At 31.1% G+C, this 17,535-nt stretch overlaps 6 protein-coding genes across 9 annotated transcripts; 3 read left to right on the forward strand and 3 right to left on the reverse strand.

The window, feature by feature from the left end:
- The first annotated feature begins 44 nt into the window (after positions 1 to 44).
- LOC130451144 (3'-5' ssDNA/RNA exonuclease TatD) lies at positions 45 to 13,187 on the forward strand. Of its 2 annotated transcripts, XM_056789969.1 has the most exons (7): positions 45 to 347; positions 466 to 564; positions 620 to 780; positions 1,122 to 1,305; positions 1,361 to 1,523; positions 7,632 to 7,740; positions 12,171 to 13,187. In XM_056789969.1, the coding sequence occupies exons 1-7, from the start codon at positions 203 to 205 to the stop codon at positions 12,183 to 12,185; spliced, it is 876 nt and encodes a 291-aa protein (XP_056645947.1). In that variant the 5' UTR covers positions 45 to 202; the 3' UTR covers positions 12,186 to 13,187. The 2 variants fall into 2 exon arrangements, with proteins under 2 accessions (XP_056645947.1, XP_056645946.1); XM_056789968.1 differs by lacking the exon at positions 12,171 to 13,187 and having other exon boundaries at positions 7,632 to 11,011.
- On the reverse strand, positions 11,004 to 13,002 carry LOC130451147 (uncharacterized). The gene is made up of 5 exons (XM_056789971.1): positions 12,881 to 13,002; positions 12,637 to 12,799; positions 12,404 to 12,531; positions 12,097 to 12,295; positions 11,004 to 11,206 (listed from the first exon to the last, which is right to left on the reverse strand). The coding sequence occupies exons 1-5, from the start codon at positions 12,898 to 12,900 to the stop codon at positions 11,183 to 11,185; spliced, it is 534 nt and encodes a 177-aa protein (XP_056645949.1). The 5' UTR covers positions 12,901 to 13,002; the 3' UTR covers positions 11,004 to 11,182.
- On the reverse strand, positions 12,881 to 14,975 carry LOC130451148 (uncharacterized). Its single transcript, XM_056789972.1, has 5 exons — positions 14,850 to 14,975; positions 13,713 to 14,137; positions 13,361 to 13,576; positions 13,223 to 13,291; positions 12,881 to 13,157 (listed from the first exon to the last, which is right to left on the reverse strand). Exons 2-5 carry the CDS (start codon positions 13,818 to 13,820, stop codon positions 13,029 to 13,031), a joined length of 522 nt encoding a protein of 173 aa, XP_056645950.1. The 5' UTR covers positions 13,821 to 14,137; positions 14,850 to 14,975; the 3' UTR covers positions 12,881 to 13,028.
- Positions 14,333 to 14,979, forward strand: LOC130451150 (uncharacterized). The gene has a single exon (XM_056789977.1). The coding sequence runs from the start codon at positions 14,333 to 14,335 to the stop codon at positions 14,738 to 14,740; it is 408 nt and encodes a 135-aa protein (XP_056645955.1). The 3' UTR covers positions 14,741 to 14,979.
- Positions 14,980 to 15,154: 175 nt separating this feature from the next.
- Positions 15,155 to 16,350, forward strand: LOC130451145 (polyubiquitin-B). Its single transcript, XM_056789970.1, has 2 exons — positions 15,155 to 15,284; positions 15,584 to 16,350. The coding sequence occupies exon 2, from the start codon at positions 15,585 to 15,587 to the stop codon at positions 16,272 to 16,274; it is 690 nt and encodes a 229-aa protein (XP_056645948.1). The 5' UTR covers positions 15,155 to 15,284; position 15,584; the 3' UTR covers positions 16,275 to 16,350.
- Positions 16,351 to 16,956: 606 nt separating this feature from the next.
- On the reverse strand, positions 16,957 to 17,523 carry LOC130451149 (U7 snRNA-associated Sm-like protein LSm10). 3 transcript variants are annotated; one of them, XM_056789973.1, is made up of 2 exons: positions 17,250 to 17,523; positions 16,957 to 17,199 (listed from the first exon to the last, which is right to left on the reverse strand). In XM_056789973.1, exons 1-2 carry the CDS (start codon positions 17,452 to 17,454, stop codon positions 16,994 to 16,996), a joined length of 411 nt encoding a protein of 136 aa, XP_056645951.1. In that variant the 5' UTR covers positions 17,455 to 17,523; the 3' UTR covers positions 16,957 to 16,993. The 3 variants fall into 3 exon arrangements, with proteins under 3 accessions (XP_056645951.1, XP_056645953.1, XP_056645954.1); XM_056789975.1 differs by having other exon boundaries at positions 16,963 to 17,133; positions 17,250 to 17,517; XM_056789976.1 differs by having other exon boundaries at positions 16,970 to 17,150; positions 17,250 to 17,517.
- Between the last annotated feature and the right edge of the window lie 12 nt (positions 17,524 to 17,535).

A 17,535-nucleotide genomic window follows, 5' to 3' on the forward strand; every position in this document is an offset into this window, starting at 1 on the left:
GTATACATTTATTGAAAGGGAGGGACAGAAGAATATTTTGAGTTATTTGACAGTAGACATCAACAAGTAAATTTTTGACACGAACGCTAGACCTGGATCCAATATTTTAATGTTTGTAGTCAGTTTTTTATAATTAGATTATATTTATTATAATTGCCAATTAAAAATTTTTACTGTTTATTCTCAAACGTATTTACGTAACATGGCAGCTCAAGTAGAGAACCAGGATTTATTAGATATGGAAAAATACTACGAAAATTACATTCTTATTGATATTGGTGCTAATCTCACAAATAAAAAGTATAGTAGGGATTTAGATTCAGTTATACAAAGAGCTAAAGATTCAGGTAAGTATAATTCCTACACTAGATAATCATAAAATAATTAATGTTTAATAGAAAAATTTATAATCAACGAAAATTTCGAAAAAGAATTATTTGTTCATATAGTTATTTCAATATTTAGGTGTTAGAAAAATTATGGTAACTGGAACTTCCGTAAAAGCAAGCAAAGAGGCTCTTAGGTTAACCCGAATATATCCAGATACCTTATACTCTACAGCAGGTAATTAAATCTAATTGTATTTGTAACAATATCACTTTATTGTCCAATTTTAAAGGTATACACCCTCATGATGCAAAATCTTATACAGACGAATCATGGGATGAGTTAAGGCATATAGCAAACAATACAGAGTGTGTAGCAATTGGAGAATGTGGATTAGACTACAACAGAAATTTTTCGGATCCAGAAGATCAAAAACTAGTGTTCAGAAAGCATGTAAGTAATATAAATTATACTTGGTAGATAATAGTAAGTTTATAAATCAATTATTTGCATGTTTTAGTTTTAAGCATTTCACTCTTATTCATTATATAATTTTGTTTGTATTTGCTGATGTGTCATAGTAATTAATTTCATCATTATGCAAATAGTCATATACTTAGTTGAATTATCTATAAAGTTTACATTTAAATTGTTATTTTAAAATTAGTGATATATAAAAGTTCCTAAAATTACAGAAACAGAATCTTATTTTTATTTGACTTTGATAATACTATTAAACAAAATGCAAAATCGTCTGTTTTCCATCATCCCACTCTATTTACAACATTTTTTAGGTCGAATTAGCCATTGAAACGAACAAACCAATATTTGTACACGAACGAGATGCCCACGAAGATCTACTGAAGGTTCTAGACGAATACAGTGCTAAGTTACCCCCTGTTGTGATACATTGTTTTACAGGTACTCAAGACCAAGCTCTAGCATATCTTGATAAAGGGTTTTACATAGGACTAACAGGTATAATTAAAATTTGCTTCAATTTATTTATTTTCATTATTAATTTCTATTAAAGGATACTTATGTAAAGATAAATCAGACGTTGGAGTGCGGAAGCTTCTGGAATCAGGATCTTTACCTCTAGATAGGTTAGTTGTTGAAACAGACTCCCCATTTATGTATCCCAATACTCGTGCCTCCAAATTGCCAGATCAAGTTAAGGATAGTTTAACAGAAAGGCAAGTAAGATTATTTGAGTGAAAAAATGTTACATTTTTTATTAATATTATCCTCAACTTCAAGTTATGTATTAAAAAAGTTCATACTATAAACGAGAGGGGGGTTCTTAAAATAGAATTAGTGTTTTTGAAAGTGTAACAGGAATTCGTCATATTCTCAGTAATTAAATTTATTCATAGCTATTTTTAGCATTTGCATCTGCTCTATATATGATTGTGACCTTCGAAATACAAATGTTTGTTTTTCCCAGTTATTTTTATAACCTGTTTGTATTATTTTGAATGGTCAAGAAACTTATCAAAACAAAAACATTTCCTAGGAAATGATTTTTTGTTGAACTTAATTCAACGAACCGAAAGTGAACCAGAGGTCTATGAAAGGCTTGAAGGAGGTTAAGATACTTTTTTTTACTGTGATTGTATTATTTGTAGACTCAAAAATACTGATTACACTGTTCACTAGCCCCCCACACAAACATCCACAATTACACACTTAGGTGGTTTGTTTTGAGAACCAAATTATTGTCTTCAAAAATTTTAGTGTACTTAGCCGTTACCAAGAAGCCAAGAAATCCCGAGAAGACACAGTTAACAATTACTATATATCAGGGGCAACAAGGAAACCCTTAATACTTAGCAGATTCACAAAAAAAAGTTATTAGATAAGCTCAATACTTCAAGTAATGCTGAATGAAGACGAAGATATATGGAAGGAAATAGAAGATGTGATTCTCATGTAGGAACCAACAGAAATTTTAAACAGAAGTAGTTCGAAACATCATAAAAGTGTAGGATACTATGAAATTTCGGCAAAAATTATTAGTATAATGGAATATTCAGTAAGGGAGATACAAGTAGGTGTGAAAATTATAGAGGGATATCACTTTTGGATATGGTGAACAAAGTTTTAGCTAAGAGAGAGAAATAGACTCAACGAGTACCAAGAAAGGATAGTTGGAGAAAACCAAGGAGGTTTAAAGAAAGGAAGAGGAACAAATAATCAGATATTTACCTTTAAGAATGGATAATAGGAATAAAAGTTATATTGCCTTTAATCTACTAGAAATCCAAAAAAAAAATGTGAAACTAGTTGATATGACATCAGACAACTCCCACAGTAGAGACTTATAATTCCCCAGCAGGAGACTCTTTCTCAGGAAGTGGTATTCGGCCTCAGAAAGGTGGAAAAGCTGAAAACTTTGAATTAAATCAAATTAATAAAAGCTAAAACTATCCCCGTAAACGATTATTCAAATTGCTAGAACAAGTTACAGCATCAAGTAATTTATCCAAAAGAGCCAAAAGAGTAAAAAATAATTATAAATTAGAAACAGCTCAGATTAAAGATAAGACGGGGACTTATCTATGGAAATTCAAGATGGTTGAAGCCCTCAACTGAGTTCCCAGTTATTATTATTATTATCTAATACAGGGCAGGCAGCCTAAGGCTGTTAGCGCCCCCTTAAGATTAATGAGTACAATTAGTTTATTATTGTTAAAGTTTTACATATTATACGTATTGTTATTATAGCCAGTAGTTTATATCACAAACGAGTGCGCAAATATGAGTCAAGTCTATTTTTGAATTGATTTATTGTTTCTGAGTTGATGACTTCTTCAGGTAGCATATTCCACTGTTCCACTATTCGGTTGCTGATGAAATGTTTTCTAGGATTGGAATGACATCTGTCTTTTGATAACTTTGAGCTATGGCCACGCAGGTTGGTGTTTTGATTAAAGGCATAAATATCTTTTAAAGCACTACACTTGTATATTTGTTTCACAATTTTAAAAGTTTCTATAAGATCTCCTCTTAAACGTCTGTCTTCTAGTCTAGGTAGATTTAGTCTGATCAACCTTTCCTCATAGGACAATCCATAAAAACCAGTGGGTAGGATTTTTGTGGCCCTTCTTTGCGTCTTCTCTAAAAGATCAATATCTTTTTGAAAGTAAGGTGACCAGATCTGGAATCCAAACTCCAAAATAGGGCGTATGTAAGATTTGTACATTTTGACGAAGAGCTCTGTTGTGATGTGTACAAATGCTTTTTTTATTAGATAAATTAATGAATTGGCCCTTTTGACAATTTTGATGATTTGTGACTCCCACTTTAAGTTAAGTTAAGTTGTCGGTAATAGTGACACCTAAATCTTCTTGAACAGACACCACCTTCAGTGGGCTACCATTTATTAGATATTCTATATTTGGATTGGTTCTTCCAATGTGAAGCACAGTACATTTTTGTATATTTAGGTTTAATAGCCACTTTTTGGTCCAGTTGAAAATGTTCGTTAAATCATTCTGTATGGTTTCACCACTTGTAAGAGGATTGTTAGATATCTTGGTATCATCGGCATATGAGCTTTTTGTTGACTGAATTAATGACAGCAGGTCTGTGGTGTACAAGATAAAAAGTACTGGGCCGAGCACTGAACCCTGTGGTACTCCGCTAACAACATTCCCAAATTCTGATACTTTTTTCCCAACTCTAACGTAGAATTTTTTGTCAGTCAAAAATGACTCAATCCAGGATAACAGTTTTCCTCTAATTCCAAGATGCTCCAGTTTTATCAGAAGTCGTTTAATTGGGACCTTGTCAAAGGCCTTCTCAAAATCGAGATATACAGCATCAATTGGATTTCCTTTGTCCCATTCCTTAGTCCAAACGTCTAAATTAAGAAGCAGATTAGTGGTGACTGACCTTCCAGGGGTAAAGCCATGTTGTTCGGCAGGCAGAATATTTTCTTCATCCATGAACTTCAGTAACTCATCCACTATTATCCTTTCCATAATCTTACATGGGACTGATGTAAGGCTAATGGCTCTGTAGTTGGAGGCTATCTTTTTATCACCTTTCTTGTGTATGGGGGTTACTGAGGCCATTTTCCAATCTCTTGGTAGTTGTCCAGACTCAAACGAAGTCTTCATTAATAAACTTAAAGGATGGGACAGGCTCTGCCAACAATTTTTTAGGAAATATGGACTGATGCAGTCTGGACCTGGTGCTGAGTCGCTTCTTAAATTCTTCAAGGTTTTTTCCAATTTTTCGACTGCAAACTCGATACTGTCAAAGGATCTCTCTACTCTTGGCAGTTCATCAAAGGCTGGAAGTTCATCTAGCGCTTCAGTAACATACTGCTTACAAAACTGGTCTCTGAATACATTTGCCACAGCTGTCGCGTCTTGTACTGTATGATTCTTATCAGAGTTGATAACACAAGGAACAGATGATTTTGAACAGATTTGTTTCCTGATGTGACTGTAGAATGTCTTTGGGCTTCCAGTAGCAATGTTTATTTCATACTGTCGCCGAGATTGTCTTATTTTGGCTGTTAGTTGGTTATTATTAAGTCTGTAGCAAGCAAAACTTTCTTCTGATCTGATTCTGGCATGTTCGTCCCATAACTTACGCTTTTCTTCTATGACTTTAATTATCTCTCTAGTTATCCAAGGTTTGTTAAGTGACTTTTTACTTCTTGGTGCCCTAAAGGGTATATGCTTATCTACTGCCATGTCAATTATTGTTTTCAATTGATTCCACTTATCTTCGACCGACTCTGCTACTAGAATATTTTCAGGATTGTAATTGCTAATAAATTGATTGATAGAGTTAAAGTCTGCTTTCCAGAAATTTCTTTGTCGCTGTTGAGGCAAAATTCTTTTTTGACACTGCACTTGTAGGTTGACGAGTAACACCGAATGATCACTTTTACCTATTGGTGGACAATATTCAATTTTGGTTACTAAATTTTCGTCGTTACTGAGAACTAAATCCAGTAAAGAGGGTTCTTGCATTCCTCTGTATCTAGTGGGCCTGTCAACATGCTGGAACAAATTACTTTCAGTATACATAGAAACAAAGAGACTGTACGTTTCATTTCTGGGCTCACCTAGTATTGGCCAGCTTAGGTTTGGTAAATTGAAATCCCCCATGACAAGGATGTTCTCAGTAAATGATGCTGCCTTAATACTTTTATAAAATTGCCTATCATTTTCTAGCAAAGAGTTTGGTGGTCTGGTGCCTGGTATTGATTGATTTAGCCATGTTTCTGTGAGAACAACTACTGCTGGTTTTTTTCTCTCTATTTCTACTACTAACTGATCAAATTTAGTCATAAGTGCATTAGTATTGGTGTATAATATTGATATATCCATAAGTTTTTTTGTGTTTTCTACAAGTTTTTTGGGACTATTTTGGGCATGCCTCTCACATATTTAATAATAAGGTTCGTTTCACCCTCCTGGATTCGCTTGTTCAGATTTTCACGCAAGTCCCTAAGATACTGCCTTTGGGCTGGGGTCTGGTCGGAGTATATACGTAGTCTATTGTTTTTGACCTTGTTCTTATTCTTAAGGATTGAAATCGCTTGTTCTTTTGTTTCCAGCACAACTTTTAGAGGCCTTACCTTATTGGCTTCAGAAGTCTTCCCCAATCGGAAGCACTTTGTGTTTATTGTGATGTTACCTCCAACGGTCTCTTGCAATATTTCCTTGACACTATTAATGTCTTCCTCTTGCTTAGCTTTAACATCTCTAGCTTTTGATTCTGGTAAGTTAAATATAACAATGTTTTTGGCACGCTCTATCATTTCATTGATGAGCTCTTCTCGATCAAAGTTTGATACTGGTTGCACATGTTGGCTTTGAGATGTTTGAAGCATTTGCCTGAGGCTTTTCATCTCGTCTTGCAACACAACAATCAATTGTTTAAGATCCGGGATCTGGCCGATATTTGCTTTACAAGCTGGACAGTAGAACGTAAGATGCCTGGTTCCTTTTAGGGCCATGCAGCGAGTCTCAGTAGTAGATAATTTCGAGCAGGGGCCACAAAACTTTGTGGCACAACCATCACACTTAAAAATTTCATCCTGTCCATAAGTTTTGTTGCACTGGGAGCAGTTATTCATTTTGTCCTAACCTCAAAACTACAAACTTCTTTTGCGACGAAACTGTTTCGAGCTTTAGAATGCAATTATTGACGGTAAACTTCAAAAGTCTCTTTTAATAGTAGTTACAACAGTTGTTTTTGGAGTTGCAATTGAAACACATGTACTCATGTAAACATTGTTTGTTTGTGGTGTACCGGTTGAGTCCTTTGGGTGTAGTTAAAACTCCAACCTGGCAGCTGTAGTACTGTGAAAAAAAATTAAATAAGGAAGGAAATGACAACACAGATGGAAATTACTAAGAAGGATCGAGTAGGTCGAATAGATTTGAATGAAAAGGAACCTATGCTCTATTCTGTTCTGTTCTATTCTAATCGTTCTGTTCACCAAATAAATAGAAAATAACAATTTATATGAAAACTCGTACAAAATTTGCTTAAAACTAAAAGAAATCCATAAGCACAATAAAAAAAGGAAAAAAACTCACCAGCGAATATAAAGAATAAAATCACCACAAATTCGCTAAAATTGACTTTGATTTAAAGTGTAGGTAGATAGAGGACGATTTAGCATACATTCCGAGGTTTTATTGAATTCTCGAATGGAGTGGTAGGTCGATAACAAATTAATTCCTTCATAAACTCGAATGTTAGAATAAATAAATCCGAAGTGAATACGTGAACAAAGGATTATTCAAAATGTTTGAAGAAAACGCACGCACGCAAGCCGAATGGCATGTTACAATTTGGCTGTCAAAAATATTTGTTCGCATCGGATACCGCATATCTTCATTTTTTCCCTTTTTTTCTAATGTGTCTACAAGACTCTAACCTTACAAAAATTACTAAATATTCAATTTATTTATTGATTTTTCGCATTAAATTTTATTTTTTCTATATAATGCAATAAATTTTTAAATCTATAGAAAAACTATAATAATTTCACAAAAGTCACTTTCTTAGGTCAATCAGCTTATGTGGCCTCTCTTATTGCTACATAATTTAAATGTGGCCTCTAATGGTAAAAAGGTTCCCCACCTCTGGTATAGAGTTTCATTATGATCGTTTGGGGATACTTTGTATCATATGTACAGTGTTTATTTTATACCTATGACGTCACGCAATATGGTGGCTTTACTGAAATGTTTAAACTACCTTCTAAATGTTTGATTTTTCAATAATAGTTTTTTCTGTATATCTAATTTTATTTATTTATTTATTAGATCGATGATGTTTCTGCACCGTTATTGTACATTTCAACGGAACGAACCTTGCTCATTACCCGCCATTGTCGAAATGATAGCAGCTTTTATGAAAAAGAAACCGGAAGAGGTAGCGTTAGCGACATCTTTTAATTCTATGAAATTGTTCGGTTTATCGTAATTGTTGACAAAGGCAGATATAAAAAGATGATATATGATATGTCCGAAAGGACAATATAGATCGAGGTTTATATCTTGCTGATGATTTTTTATATTCAGCCCTATTTCAAAACATCTTTTTTGTGTGTGTGCTTTCGTTGGCATTGTTAATAATAAAAATGATCTGTCAACAAAAATATGTCACTTTTAAAAAATATTATCACATTATTCGTCTGAGATAAGGCTGATAGTTGTTAAATTTTTGGAATTTAATTTAAAGTTGCCATTTATATATATTTTTGCTATTTTGAAGTTATATTTATACAGATACACATATATTTTTATTACTTATTTTTCATTAGGGCTTCCAAAATTACGGAAATGCCAATTATGTAACTAATTACGCAGCTTTTTCCTCCAAATATGTAATTACGTAATTTTTCCTATTTTTCTTTATATCGACTATGAATTTTTGTAAATTCTGTAGATAGAGTATCTACAATTTTTACAATTATCTTTTACTATCTCAAATTCAAGGAATTATCAAGATGAACACAATATTTGACCAAAAAAATATTTATTTAAGAACTTATCATCGTACATCAGTTAAGTTAAACCATTTTGTTTTGTCACCCAGGGAACTTCTTAGTTCAGTTCAAAAATATTGGGCGGATGTAAAGGCTCTCTCGGTTTCAATACTGCAGTCAAAAAAACGACCACCGCCAAATGACAAAAAAAATACTAACAAACAATCATTATTCTAAAAAACATTGAGGTTGAAAGACACAAAGTAGACAAATTTTGAAAGAAAAGAAGAGATCACAAGAAAAATGAAAATACGAACAAACAATCAGTATCTTGAAGAACATTGAAGTTGAGAGGCACATTTTGATATAAAATTGATATTTCATGAATTTGAAGGATGAATTTTAGAAGGAAAATTAAAATATTTCAAGGATTCAAAGCGAATATATCACAAAAATTGAAGTTGGGAGACACAAAGTAGAAAACTTTTGACATAAAATTGAAGATATTTCTTGAATTTGAAGCAATAAGATTGAAGGAGGAATTTTGGAAGAAAAATCGACAACTTAAAGCGAACGGTTCCTCCGTTTAATGTTAAACTGAAGTTTAAACTACCCCCAGACCGTCGTTAACGTTTAAACCGTAGTTTGTCGGTAAACGCCATATATAATCGATATCTGTAGTTTAATCTGACGTTTTAGGTTTAAACTTCAATTATAATAGAACTTTTTTTGCAAGATATAACTAACGATAAAATAAACTGCGGGGAATCCCCTGTTTGTATAGTGTTGCCACATTAGGTATAACTGGTACTTATAATGCTTTTTTATTGGTTGACTATTCTGATTGATTCAATACCTAACCTAACTTAACCAACAATTACATAAGTACAGAATTGACATCTCCAGTTACGGAATTTAAAATGAGTTCGTAATTACGTAATGGAAGCCCTATTTATAACACTAAGAGTACATAGATACTCTTAGTACATCTATAAACTGACGGTTCCTTTAGTAAACGTTGAACTTGCCTTACGATATATTTACAAAAAAAAAACTGAATCAAATTCAGTTGTCTTTTTAATAGTTTGTAGCAAATTGTATCAAATATATTTTAGTTTTCAATAAAAACAATTGTAGAGTTTATAGAGCAAGAACCAGCGGTAAAAAACGTTAAAACTGTGGAATTTTGTTAATCTACTTCGATTTTTATGAAAATTTGGATTTAAGCTCTACTTACTTACGAAATCTACCCTGTCCCGAAGGAAGGGTGCTTTTTATTTTTAAAACGTGAAAACTATCCCTTATTGTAAAAAAATTTAAAATGTTCTATTTTACCATGTATTTGAGTAAAATACAGTTTAAATGAATTATTCGTAGATCTGTTGATATTTTCAAAAAAGTTTTTGATTAATTGGACTCATACAACCCCTTCAAACGCCATCCTCTGAGGGTAGTAATATTGAAAACTTTTTTTTCTCAAAGACACTTATTATAATCCCGATTTTCATGAAAATTTGATTTCAAGCTCTACTTCTACGAGATCTTCCCTGTGCCGAACCGGGCTTTTTTTATATTTTGGAGAGGTGTAAACTACCCATTATTGCAAAAAAATTTAAAATCTCACGATTTTATGCATGTTTCGGGTAAAATGAAGTTTAAATGTATTATTCGTAAATCTGTTGGCATTCTCAAACACGTTTATGATCAATCAGGTTCATGCAACCCCTCCAAATCATCCCCTAATCATATGAAAAGTTGAAAAATAATTTCAACGATTTTTTTATAATTAAAAATTATGCAAAAATGTATTTATATTGAATTGAGAATATTATGTCAGTATTTTTGAGAAGCAAAAGCACCCTTCCGCACAGGGTAGATTTTATTAATGTTATAAATACTACCTTCATACCAATTTTCAAGAAAATCGACCTCGATTATCAAAATTACATGGGAAATTGGCTGGTACCTGGCCTATTAGATTTTGTCTTTGAGAACAGTAAATTATTATTGGGATATCAAAACATGAGGCTGGAACTTCATTTAATGGAGATCCCTAGTCCCAAACAAATTTCAGAAGCTTATAAATGATATTTTTCCCATTTTACACGTTTTTCATTATATTTTGGATTGTAATTTAGATTATATGTACAAGGTGTCTAACCTAACTTCAGTTTTGTGTTTGAAAATTCATTTTGCAAATTTTGACAATTAGCCTCATTTTTATTTTGCGGAATTTTCCAAATATAATGATTTTTGAATAAAAATATTTCCCAAACCGTACAGAAATCAAATAGGTTGATTTCATGATAATTACCTTTTTACCACCAAATCAAAAAAATGCAGTAAAATTTAGGGTGTTCCATATAAAATTCCGATACAGAAGTATTGGGACACCCTGTATAATTCAAAAATTCCTTTAAATAAACAAAACTTTTGTAATTAAAGTTTTTTGATAACTCTTACAGGTTTTGAAGAAAGTATATGGGTAACCTTATGTTTGACACCTTGTACATAGTATTTACATTGTTGTCATTTTTATGGTAATACTACAAATGTTATTGTTTAAAATTAATTATTGTGTATATTTATTTATTTTTAAAAATTTTGAAATAACACTCGTTTTCCAAATTGCTCAGCAGGTGCTACAAGTTTCATATTTATCAGTATGTTGTATGCATATCATATAAATGTGAAAAATAAAATTCTATTTTTGAATTATTTTCTTTATTTCAAAATGACCTTCGTAAGTACAATACAAATAATTGAAAAACAAGGACTTAACTTAGTGTATTTACTTATGAAAAATCATAAAAGGGTACGGGAACAAAAAATCCGCTGTTTCAATTTATATGAAATATCTAGGTTCCCTAGGTTGGTCCATCTGGATCAACGACTTATAAACAACGCACACTACAAGTCAAAAACAAAACAAAAATCAAAAATATGTATTGGTTAATAAATAAATCGAAGCTAACAATAGAAAACAAAATTTTAATACACAAAATCATATATGTATTCAAAAGTCCAAAAAATAAGAAAACTTGCCGTAAGTTTTTTTTACTTGAGCTTTTTTATATTTGTAACTTCCTCGTACATAGAATTAATTTCTTTTTAATTCGAACTTCCCTTTGATAATTTCTAATATTGACTTTCGCACATTTGTTATTATATAGTATAATGAAATACCAGAAGACGCAAATTTTATCGGAAAAATCGAAAACACCGATATAAAATTAACGTTTTGAAATAGATAAAAATGAGATGCGAAGGTTTTTCTGAAACTTTCATAATTTGTTTTAGATCCACCGTCGTTCGGAATCTGAACGAAGTAATCGAGTCATAACTAAATAATCACATCTATGGAGTGTGAGAAGGAGGAACATCTCTTGAATTTTACGCGCTGATTTGAAAATAACTGTATAGTAATGCTTTAAATAATGCACCGTGATAATGAAATTAGTAGTATTAAAATAATGAAACGATTAACAAAACAGAATCTCGTTAAATTAACTTTATTATTTAGCTATTTATTTGGTTTAGATAATACATATATTCTAATATGAAAAAAAAGTAGAATCATGTAACAATAATGAAATAGTATTGCATATTTAATTATGCAATTTAATTCATATGAACAATTGATACACCTACATATATGTGCTATATATAGCTTTAGCGTAGAGAAATAATATTATGTACAATTTTAAAAAAACATTTTTTTGCTTGAAGTTTTAAAGATAAAGTTTTTGGAATAAATTCGCATTGTTCTGAAATTAATAAGACATTCTATGATAGTTCACCTTTTTCTGTAAGCGATTACATTTGTTTTTAAGTCGTTTCAGTGGTATTTGAGATTTGTATTTTTTATTTGCAGAGCTACGCTGTCTAGCTGCTTTAGTGAAGAGTCGATCACGAAGAGTGCGGCATGCAAAACATCTCGGATTCCGTGGTAGCCGTTTATAATTGTTCAGAATGAGACCGGGACAATTTCCAGAGACGCTACAAAAATATTGCATTAATATTATTTGTTTTTACTATTTACAATGAAAAATTGGAGTGTTGATATTTATTGGTTGAGCAGCTAAAAATTTCAAGTCTATACTTTACCTCGTTTCTTCAATTCCTGTTCCTTCACAAACGGGTGTTCGCTTCACTTCTGCAAGAAGCTTAGAAAGATCTGCAGAAGTAGTAACTTTCAAGTTTAAGCTGAGTTGTCTTTTCTTCTTGAATGAAACCTAAGAAAATACCATTATAAAACAATTACTATTACTTCAAATTCAAATTGATGATTAAAAATAATTACGACCGTAAAGCTGGAGTTATAAAGAACATATAGTTACCATTACTGAAAAATCATCTTGTATAAAAACACGAAGTTTTTCGGTTTCCCTAAAGGGATCAGTATAAACAAGTACTAATTGGTTATCATGAAGTATATAATACCAATACTCAGGCATCACACTCAAAAAAAGAGTCCAACAATTCCTTAATATTCTTAGGAGTCTGGAAAAAATTTAGGATCTGTAGAAAATTTTGGTATATACTTAAATTATGAACCTACTGATATTTCAAGCTTTAACTAACATTGTTTGAATCGATTTCATTTAAAAAAACTTGTTCTGCATCAAATCTTGTCTCTACATTGTTCACAGCAATTTGCATCTTGTCTACTGGTTGATCAGGTATACTATTTAATGATGTTTTATGTGAAATAAATTGTGGATATTTATCGTCAGAACTTGCAGTTTTTTCGGATTTTTATCAGCGAAGGTGAGATCTTTTCGATTGATGTTGACGCTGGCTTTTTTCTAATGTTAATACAATTGTCCAACTGTTGCTTTTGCACATTGATAGTTGGCTTCTACGAAATATTTATTAAAATTAATTAAAATTAAATTACTGCTGTTTTTACTTTAAACCTTATACCTTTGAAAATTTATCGTCATTTATTATTTTAACCGTTTGATAGTGCAGGTTTTCTTGATTTTCTGAAAGCTACATTTAAAGTTAGTACAAATTTTGTAATATCTTTGAAAGTCAATGAAATTTTCTATAAAACTTTACTTCAATATCATATTGTCTTGGCTGTAGGTTAACTGGTACAGCATTTGGCAATAGGGTCCATTGTTTCAATTCATATTCTTTGATTATTCCACCTGAATAATCAATCTTCCGCGATTTCACAATATCTTCTTCTTTAAAATGATAATCGCAGATACAATGATGTTTCGTTAAAGTCATGTTCAAAATAGAAGACCATTGTGCTAGCAGCGTAGCGTCCTATAAAATAAATTTAATGATTTTGAATTAACGTCACTGTGTTACTTATTATTTTTCAAATTTAATGAGAAATCAATGTTAATCAACAAATATTTTGGGAACATGAATAAATAATTATTGATTTTCCATGACTTACCTTTGGTATTCCAAAGAGACTTGCTTGTTTTATATTTTGAGATGAACGAATTCCACGATCTTTTAAAGAACCACTTATACATCCAGAAATACAACAAGTTTTCACCATGATTTTTTGTATTCTTTTTTTACTATTTTTTTAATATTTTTAAACGTTTAATTCTTTTCACCACCTACATAATATTCTGTTTTCGTTAGTTTATAGAATCTGAAGCTAGTTTCAGATATAGTAAGTGTCTAACTTCAGATCTCAATCCCATAGTACAATCAGCGCCACGTATTATCCCTACAGAATTCAGATCATATTTTAAACGTACCGTCCATAAGAGATGTTCCTCCTTCTCTACACTCCATAATCACATCATTCCTACCCTAGTATTAGAGGGTAAATGTAATCAGCTGACGAGTTTTTTCATCTTTTTTAATCTTGAAAGAAAAAAGTGTATTTCAAAATATTCAATATTTCAATCCAGACATCCGCTAAAATATGCCTAGTGATTTACACTTATATGAATGACATTGTTGACACAGTGTGATGTAAACTCACTATTGTTTTGAAATTGTATTTACTTAATATATATTGTGTACTTGTATATTTGTAATGTTATTAAATTTTCAATCATGACTTTGAGTAATATGACATTAGTTAAAATCGGAGCCGTTGGAGGTGTCGCAACAGTTACAATGGGACTTTTGTACAAAAATCAAATAAATTATAATGTTAAACATACTGACTTTTACAAAGATGCTTTAAAGACACTTAGAACACACAGAGGAGCTGTTTATTTATTAGGTGAACCTATTAAAGATAGAATGATTAACGTGGGAGATGTAAAAACGAATTTTGTTCAGGATTATACAGCTCAATACAAAGTGCCAGTGAAAGGTAGCAAACAAAGCGGTTATTTATATTTTTGGGCTGAAAAGCACGATTCTAATAAGTGGGATGTCGTTAGAATGGAACTGGAACTAGACAAAGAACCTAATAAAAGGTTACTTATCAAATCTTCATTTCCTCATAATTCTTGAGTTGTCTAGTTTATTTATGTTAATTAGAATATTAAATTTGTCTTTTATATTTTCTATCTATAATTAGTATGAGCAGCTTATAAATTATTTAATAAATATATTAAGATACCTTAATATTTGTGTATTTTGTCGGATTTCCTTCTTCACATTATTTTTTGTCAATGAAAGTAGTATAGGTATTCAAATTGATAAAAACTGATATTAATAAATATTATGTCTAATTTTACCCAAAATAAAAATGTCTTGAATGAATCACTGATAATTTTAAAAAACGCAAATAAAATCTATTACCATATAATTGCATCCTAAATATTTAAAAATTTACACAATGAACAATATAATTGTTCTAAATATGAAGCTTATTAGGAACTTTCTGGAAAATATATAAATTCTAGAATACAATTGGTAGGAATTTGTGGACGTCAAAATCTACGTCATCCAAAGTATAAAAGCTGTTAACTTCGTCGGCCATTTTATAGTTGCTTATAAGTGATACGTAAATTTTAGAAAATCGTTTCGTGTTGTGATACTTGTGAAAAATAATGTAAGTAAATTCAAATTTCATATTTTTTGTAATTAATTAACTACACCAGATTTATAACCGCTTTTTTGATTAAAACTATTAAATGGATCAATACCATATTTTCCACAGACAATTTGACGTTAGTCTATTGACTATAAACTATAGAAATAATGTTTCATATTTATATTCTTTTATCACCACAGATTTTTATTCATGTTCGTTAATATTAATTGAATGTGTTTTTACGTATTTATTTATGATTTATACTCATGAGAAAGTAATGGTTTTTATTCTGGCATACATAGTTATTTTTGTTACAGAATGCAGATCTTCGTTAAAACCTTGACTGGAAAGACGATTACTTTGGAAGTGGAACCTTCGGATACCATTGAAAACGTGAAGGCTAAAATACAAGACAAAGAAGGCATTCCACCAGACCAACAGAGATTGATATTCGCCGGCAAACAACTAGAAGACGGTCGTACTTTATCAGACTACAACATCCAGAAAGAATCAACACTTCACTTGGTACTTCGTCTCAGAGGAGGGATGCAGATCTTCGTCAAAACCTTGACCGGAAAGACGATTACTTTGGAAGTGGAACCTTCGGATACCATTGAAAACGTGAAGGCTAAAATCCAAGACAAAGAAGGCATTCCACCAGACCAACAGAGATTGATATTCGCCGGCAAACAACTAGAAGATGGTCGTACTTTATCAGACTACAACATCCAGAAAGAATCAACACTTCACTTGGTACTTCGTCTCAGAGGAGGTATGCAGATCTTCGTCAAAACCTTGACCGGAAAGACGATTACTTTGGAAGTGGAACCTTCGGATACCATTGAAAACGTGAAGGCTAAAATCCAAGACAAAGAAGGCATTCCACCAGACCAACAGAGATTGATATTTGCCGGCAAACAACTAGAAGACGGTCGTACTTTATCAGACTACAACATCCAGAAGGAATCAACCCTTCACTTGGTACTTCGTCTTAGAGGAGGAAACTGACATTAATAGTTATATAATGATTTGATATTAAGTATTATGTATAATAAAAAACTTTGAAATATATAATTCTTCAATTTTTTAGTGTTTTGAATTTAAAGTAAACTATTAAAATTTTAAAAACTAATTTTGCAAAAGGAGGAAAATAAATAGAAAAGTAATCAAGCAATTTTTGAAATTATATTTATATTATACTACAACTGTGAAGATAAAAATTCTTGTGAAAAATTTGCTTACTAAAGCAAAAATTGTAAAATTTAAGAACGAAACTTGGAAAAAAAAAAGGAGATCCTAGATAGGAAGAAAATATAGGAAACTGGATAATGAAAAATAGCTGGTTTATACATGAAATAAGAATGATAACATAGTAAAGAGAGTAAAAGAAAAAAGGTAAAAAGTGGAATGGAGATCATGGAAACAGAAAATGAATATATGAATTATCAATATAAACAATAGGAGAAATAGATCAACCATTTTACTAACGATTTCCATGAAATGATGATCGAAACTAGATATTGCTTCTTGAATATAAATAATTGTGTTTTTCAAATGATACGAATCACATTTTTTTCCAGTCCAATAGGAATCAGCGACTTATTGAAAACTCAAAGAACCAGGTACAGGAAAGTAGTAAACATAAAACAAACTATAAAATAATTATTTATTCTCAAAAATACAATATATTCACAAATTTCATCATTCAGTGTTACAAAATAAATGAATTATTTATTTAGAGACCGTAGAGTTTCTTTTTGGTACCTTTGAGCTCTAAGTTGCTTAAATGTTCGTTTTTTATTAATAATTCTAGGTTTTTTCATACCACTTATTTGTTCTTGCATTATTTGGTTTGGTGATAATTCTTCTGGAATATGGACATACCTAATGTTACGGTGACGAACAAAAAATTGATTAAAAAAATGTGATATACCTAAAACTATATATTATAAGAATGTTCAAAATTGTTTTTAAAAAATGTACCTGTGGAATCGATATATACTACATCTTCCATTTCAACGTTCATAAAACCGTCTACTTTGGTAACAAGTCCTGAAACACTACTTTCATTTCTTAAATCTATCGTAGTGTAATAACCTTCTAATGCTTTGACTAGACTAGATAAAGTATTATAAATTAAAAACTGTTCTTTTTTACTTCCAAGTACCTGAAGCAAGTTAGCAGACATAATTTAAATATTGATCTTTTGAATTGTTAGTTTTCTTATGTAGTAGAAAATTTATTTTTTATATGAAGTATGTATATAAAC

Source organism: Diorhabda sublineata, chromosome X (genome assembly GCF_026230105.1).
Source record: "Diorhabda sublineata isolate icDioSubl1.1 chromosome X, icDioSubl1.1, whole genome shotgun sequence".
Taxonomy (NCBI): domain Eukaryota; kingdom Metazoa; phylum Arthropoda; class Insecta; order Coleoptera; family Chrysomelidae; genus Diorhabda; species Diorhabda sublineata.

What these genes read in the sequence shown, in the direction of transcription:
- LOC130451144 (XM_056789968.1), top strand. Translation starts at nt 203, where the DNA reads ATGGCAGCTCAAGTAGAGAACCAGGATTTATTAGATATGGAAAAATAC. An exon ending in AACTAGTGTTCAGAAAGCAT is followed by an intron (nt 781 to 1,121) that starts GTAAGTAATATA and finishes AACATTTTTTAG; the next exon opens with GTCGAATTAGCCATTGAAAC. An exon ending in GTTTTACATAGGACTAACAG is followed by an intron (nt 1,306 to 1,360) that starts GTATAATTAAAA and finishes TTTCTATTAAAG; the next exon opens with GATACTTATGTAAAGATAAA.
- LOC130451147 (XM_056789971.1), bottom strand. Translation starts at nt 12,900, where the DNA reads ATGAAATCGATTCAAACAAT. An exon ending in ATGAAATCGATTCAAACAAT is followed by an intron (nt 12,800 to 12,880) that starts GTTAGTTAAAGC and finishes AATTTTTTCCAG; the next exon opens with ACTCCTAAGAATATTAAGGA. An exon ending in ACAGGAATTGAAGAAACGAG is followed by an intron (nt 12,296 to 12,403) that starts GTAAAGTATAGA and finishes ATATTTTTGTAG; the next exon opens with CGTCTCTGGAAATTGTCCCG.
- LOC130451148 (XM_056789972.1), bottom strand. Translation starts at nt 13,820, where the DNA reads ATGGTGAAAACTTGTTGTATTTCTGGATGTATAAGTGGTTCTTTAAAA. An exon ending in GTCTCTTTGGAATACCAAAG is followed by an intron (nt 13,577 to 13,712) that starts GTAAGTCATGGA and finishes TTTATTTTATAG; the next exon opens with GACGCTACGCTGCTAGCACA. An exon ending in ATGACGATAAATTTTCAAAG is followed by an intron (nt 13,158 to 13,222) that starts GTATAAGGTTTA and finishes AATATTTCGTAG; the next exon opens with AAGCCAACTATCAATGTGCA.
- LOC130451150 (XM_056789977.1), top strand. Translation starts at nt 14,333, where the DNA reads ATGACTTTGAGTAATATGACATTAGTTAAAATCGGAGCCGTTGGAGGT.
- LOC130451145 (XM_056789970.1), top strand. Translation starts at nt 15,585, where the DNA reads ATGCAGATCTTCGTTAAAACCTTGACTGGAAAGACGATTACTTTGGAA.
- LOC130451149 (XM_056789973.1), bottom strand. Translation starts at nt 17,454, where the DNA reads ATGTCTGCTAACTTGCTTCAGGTACTTGGAAGTAAAAAAGAACAGTTT. An exon ending in AGTATATATCGATTCCACAG is followed by an intron (nt 17,200 to 17,249) that starts GTACATTTTTTA and finishes ATATAGTTTTAG; the next exon opens with GTATATCACATTTTTTTAAT.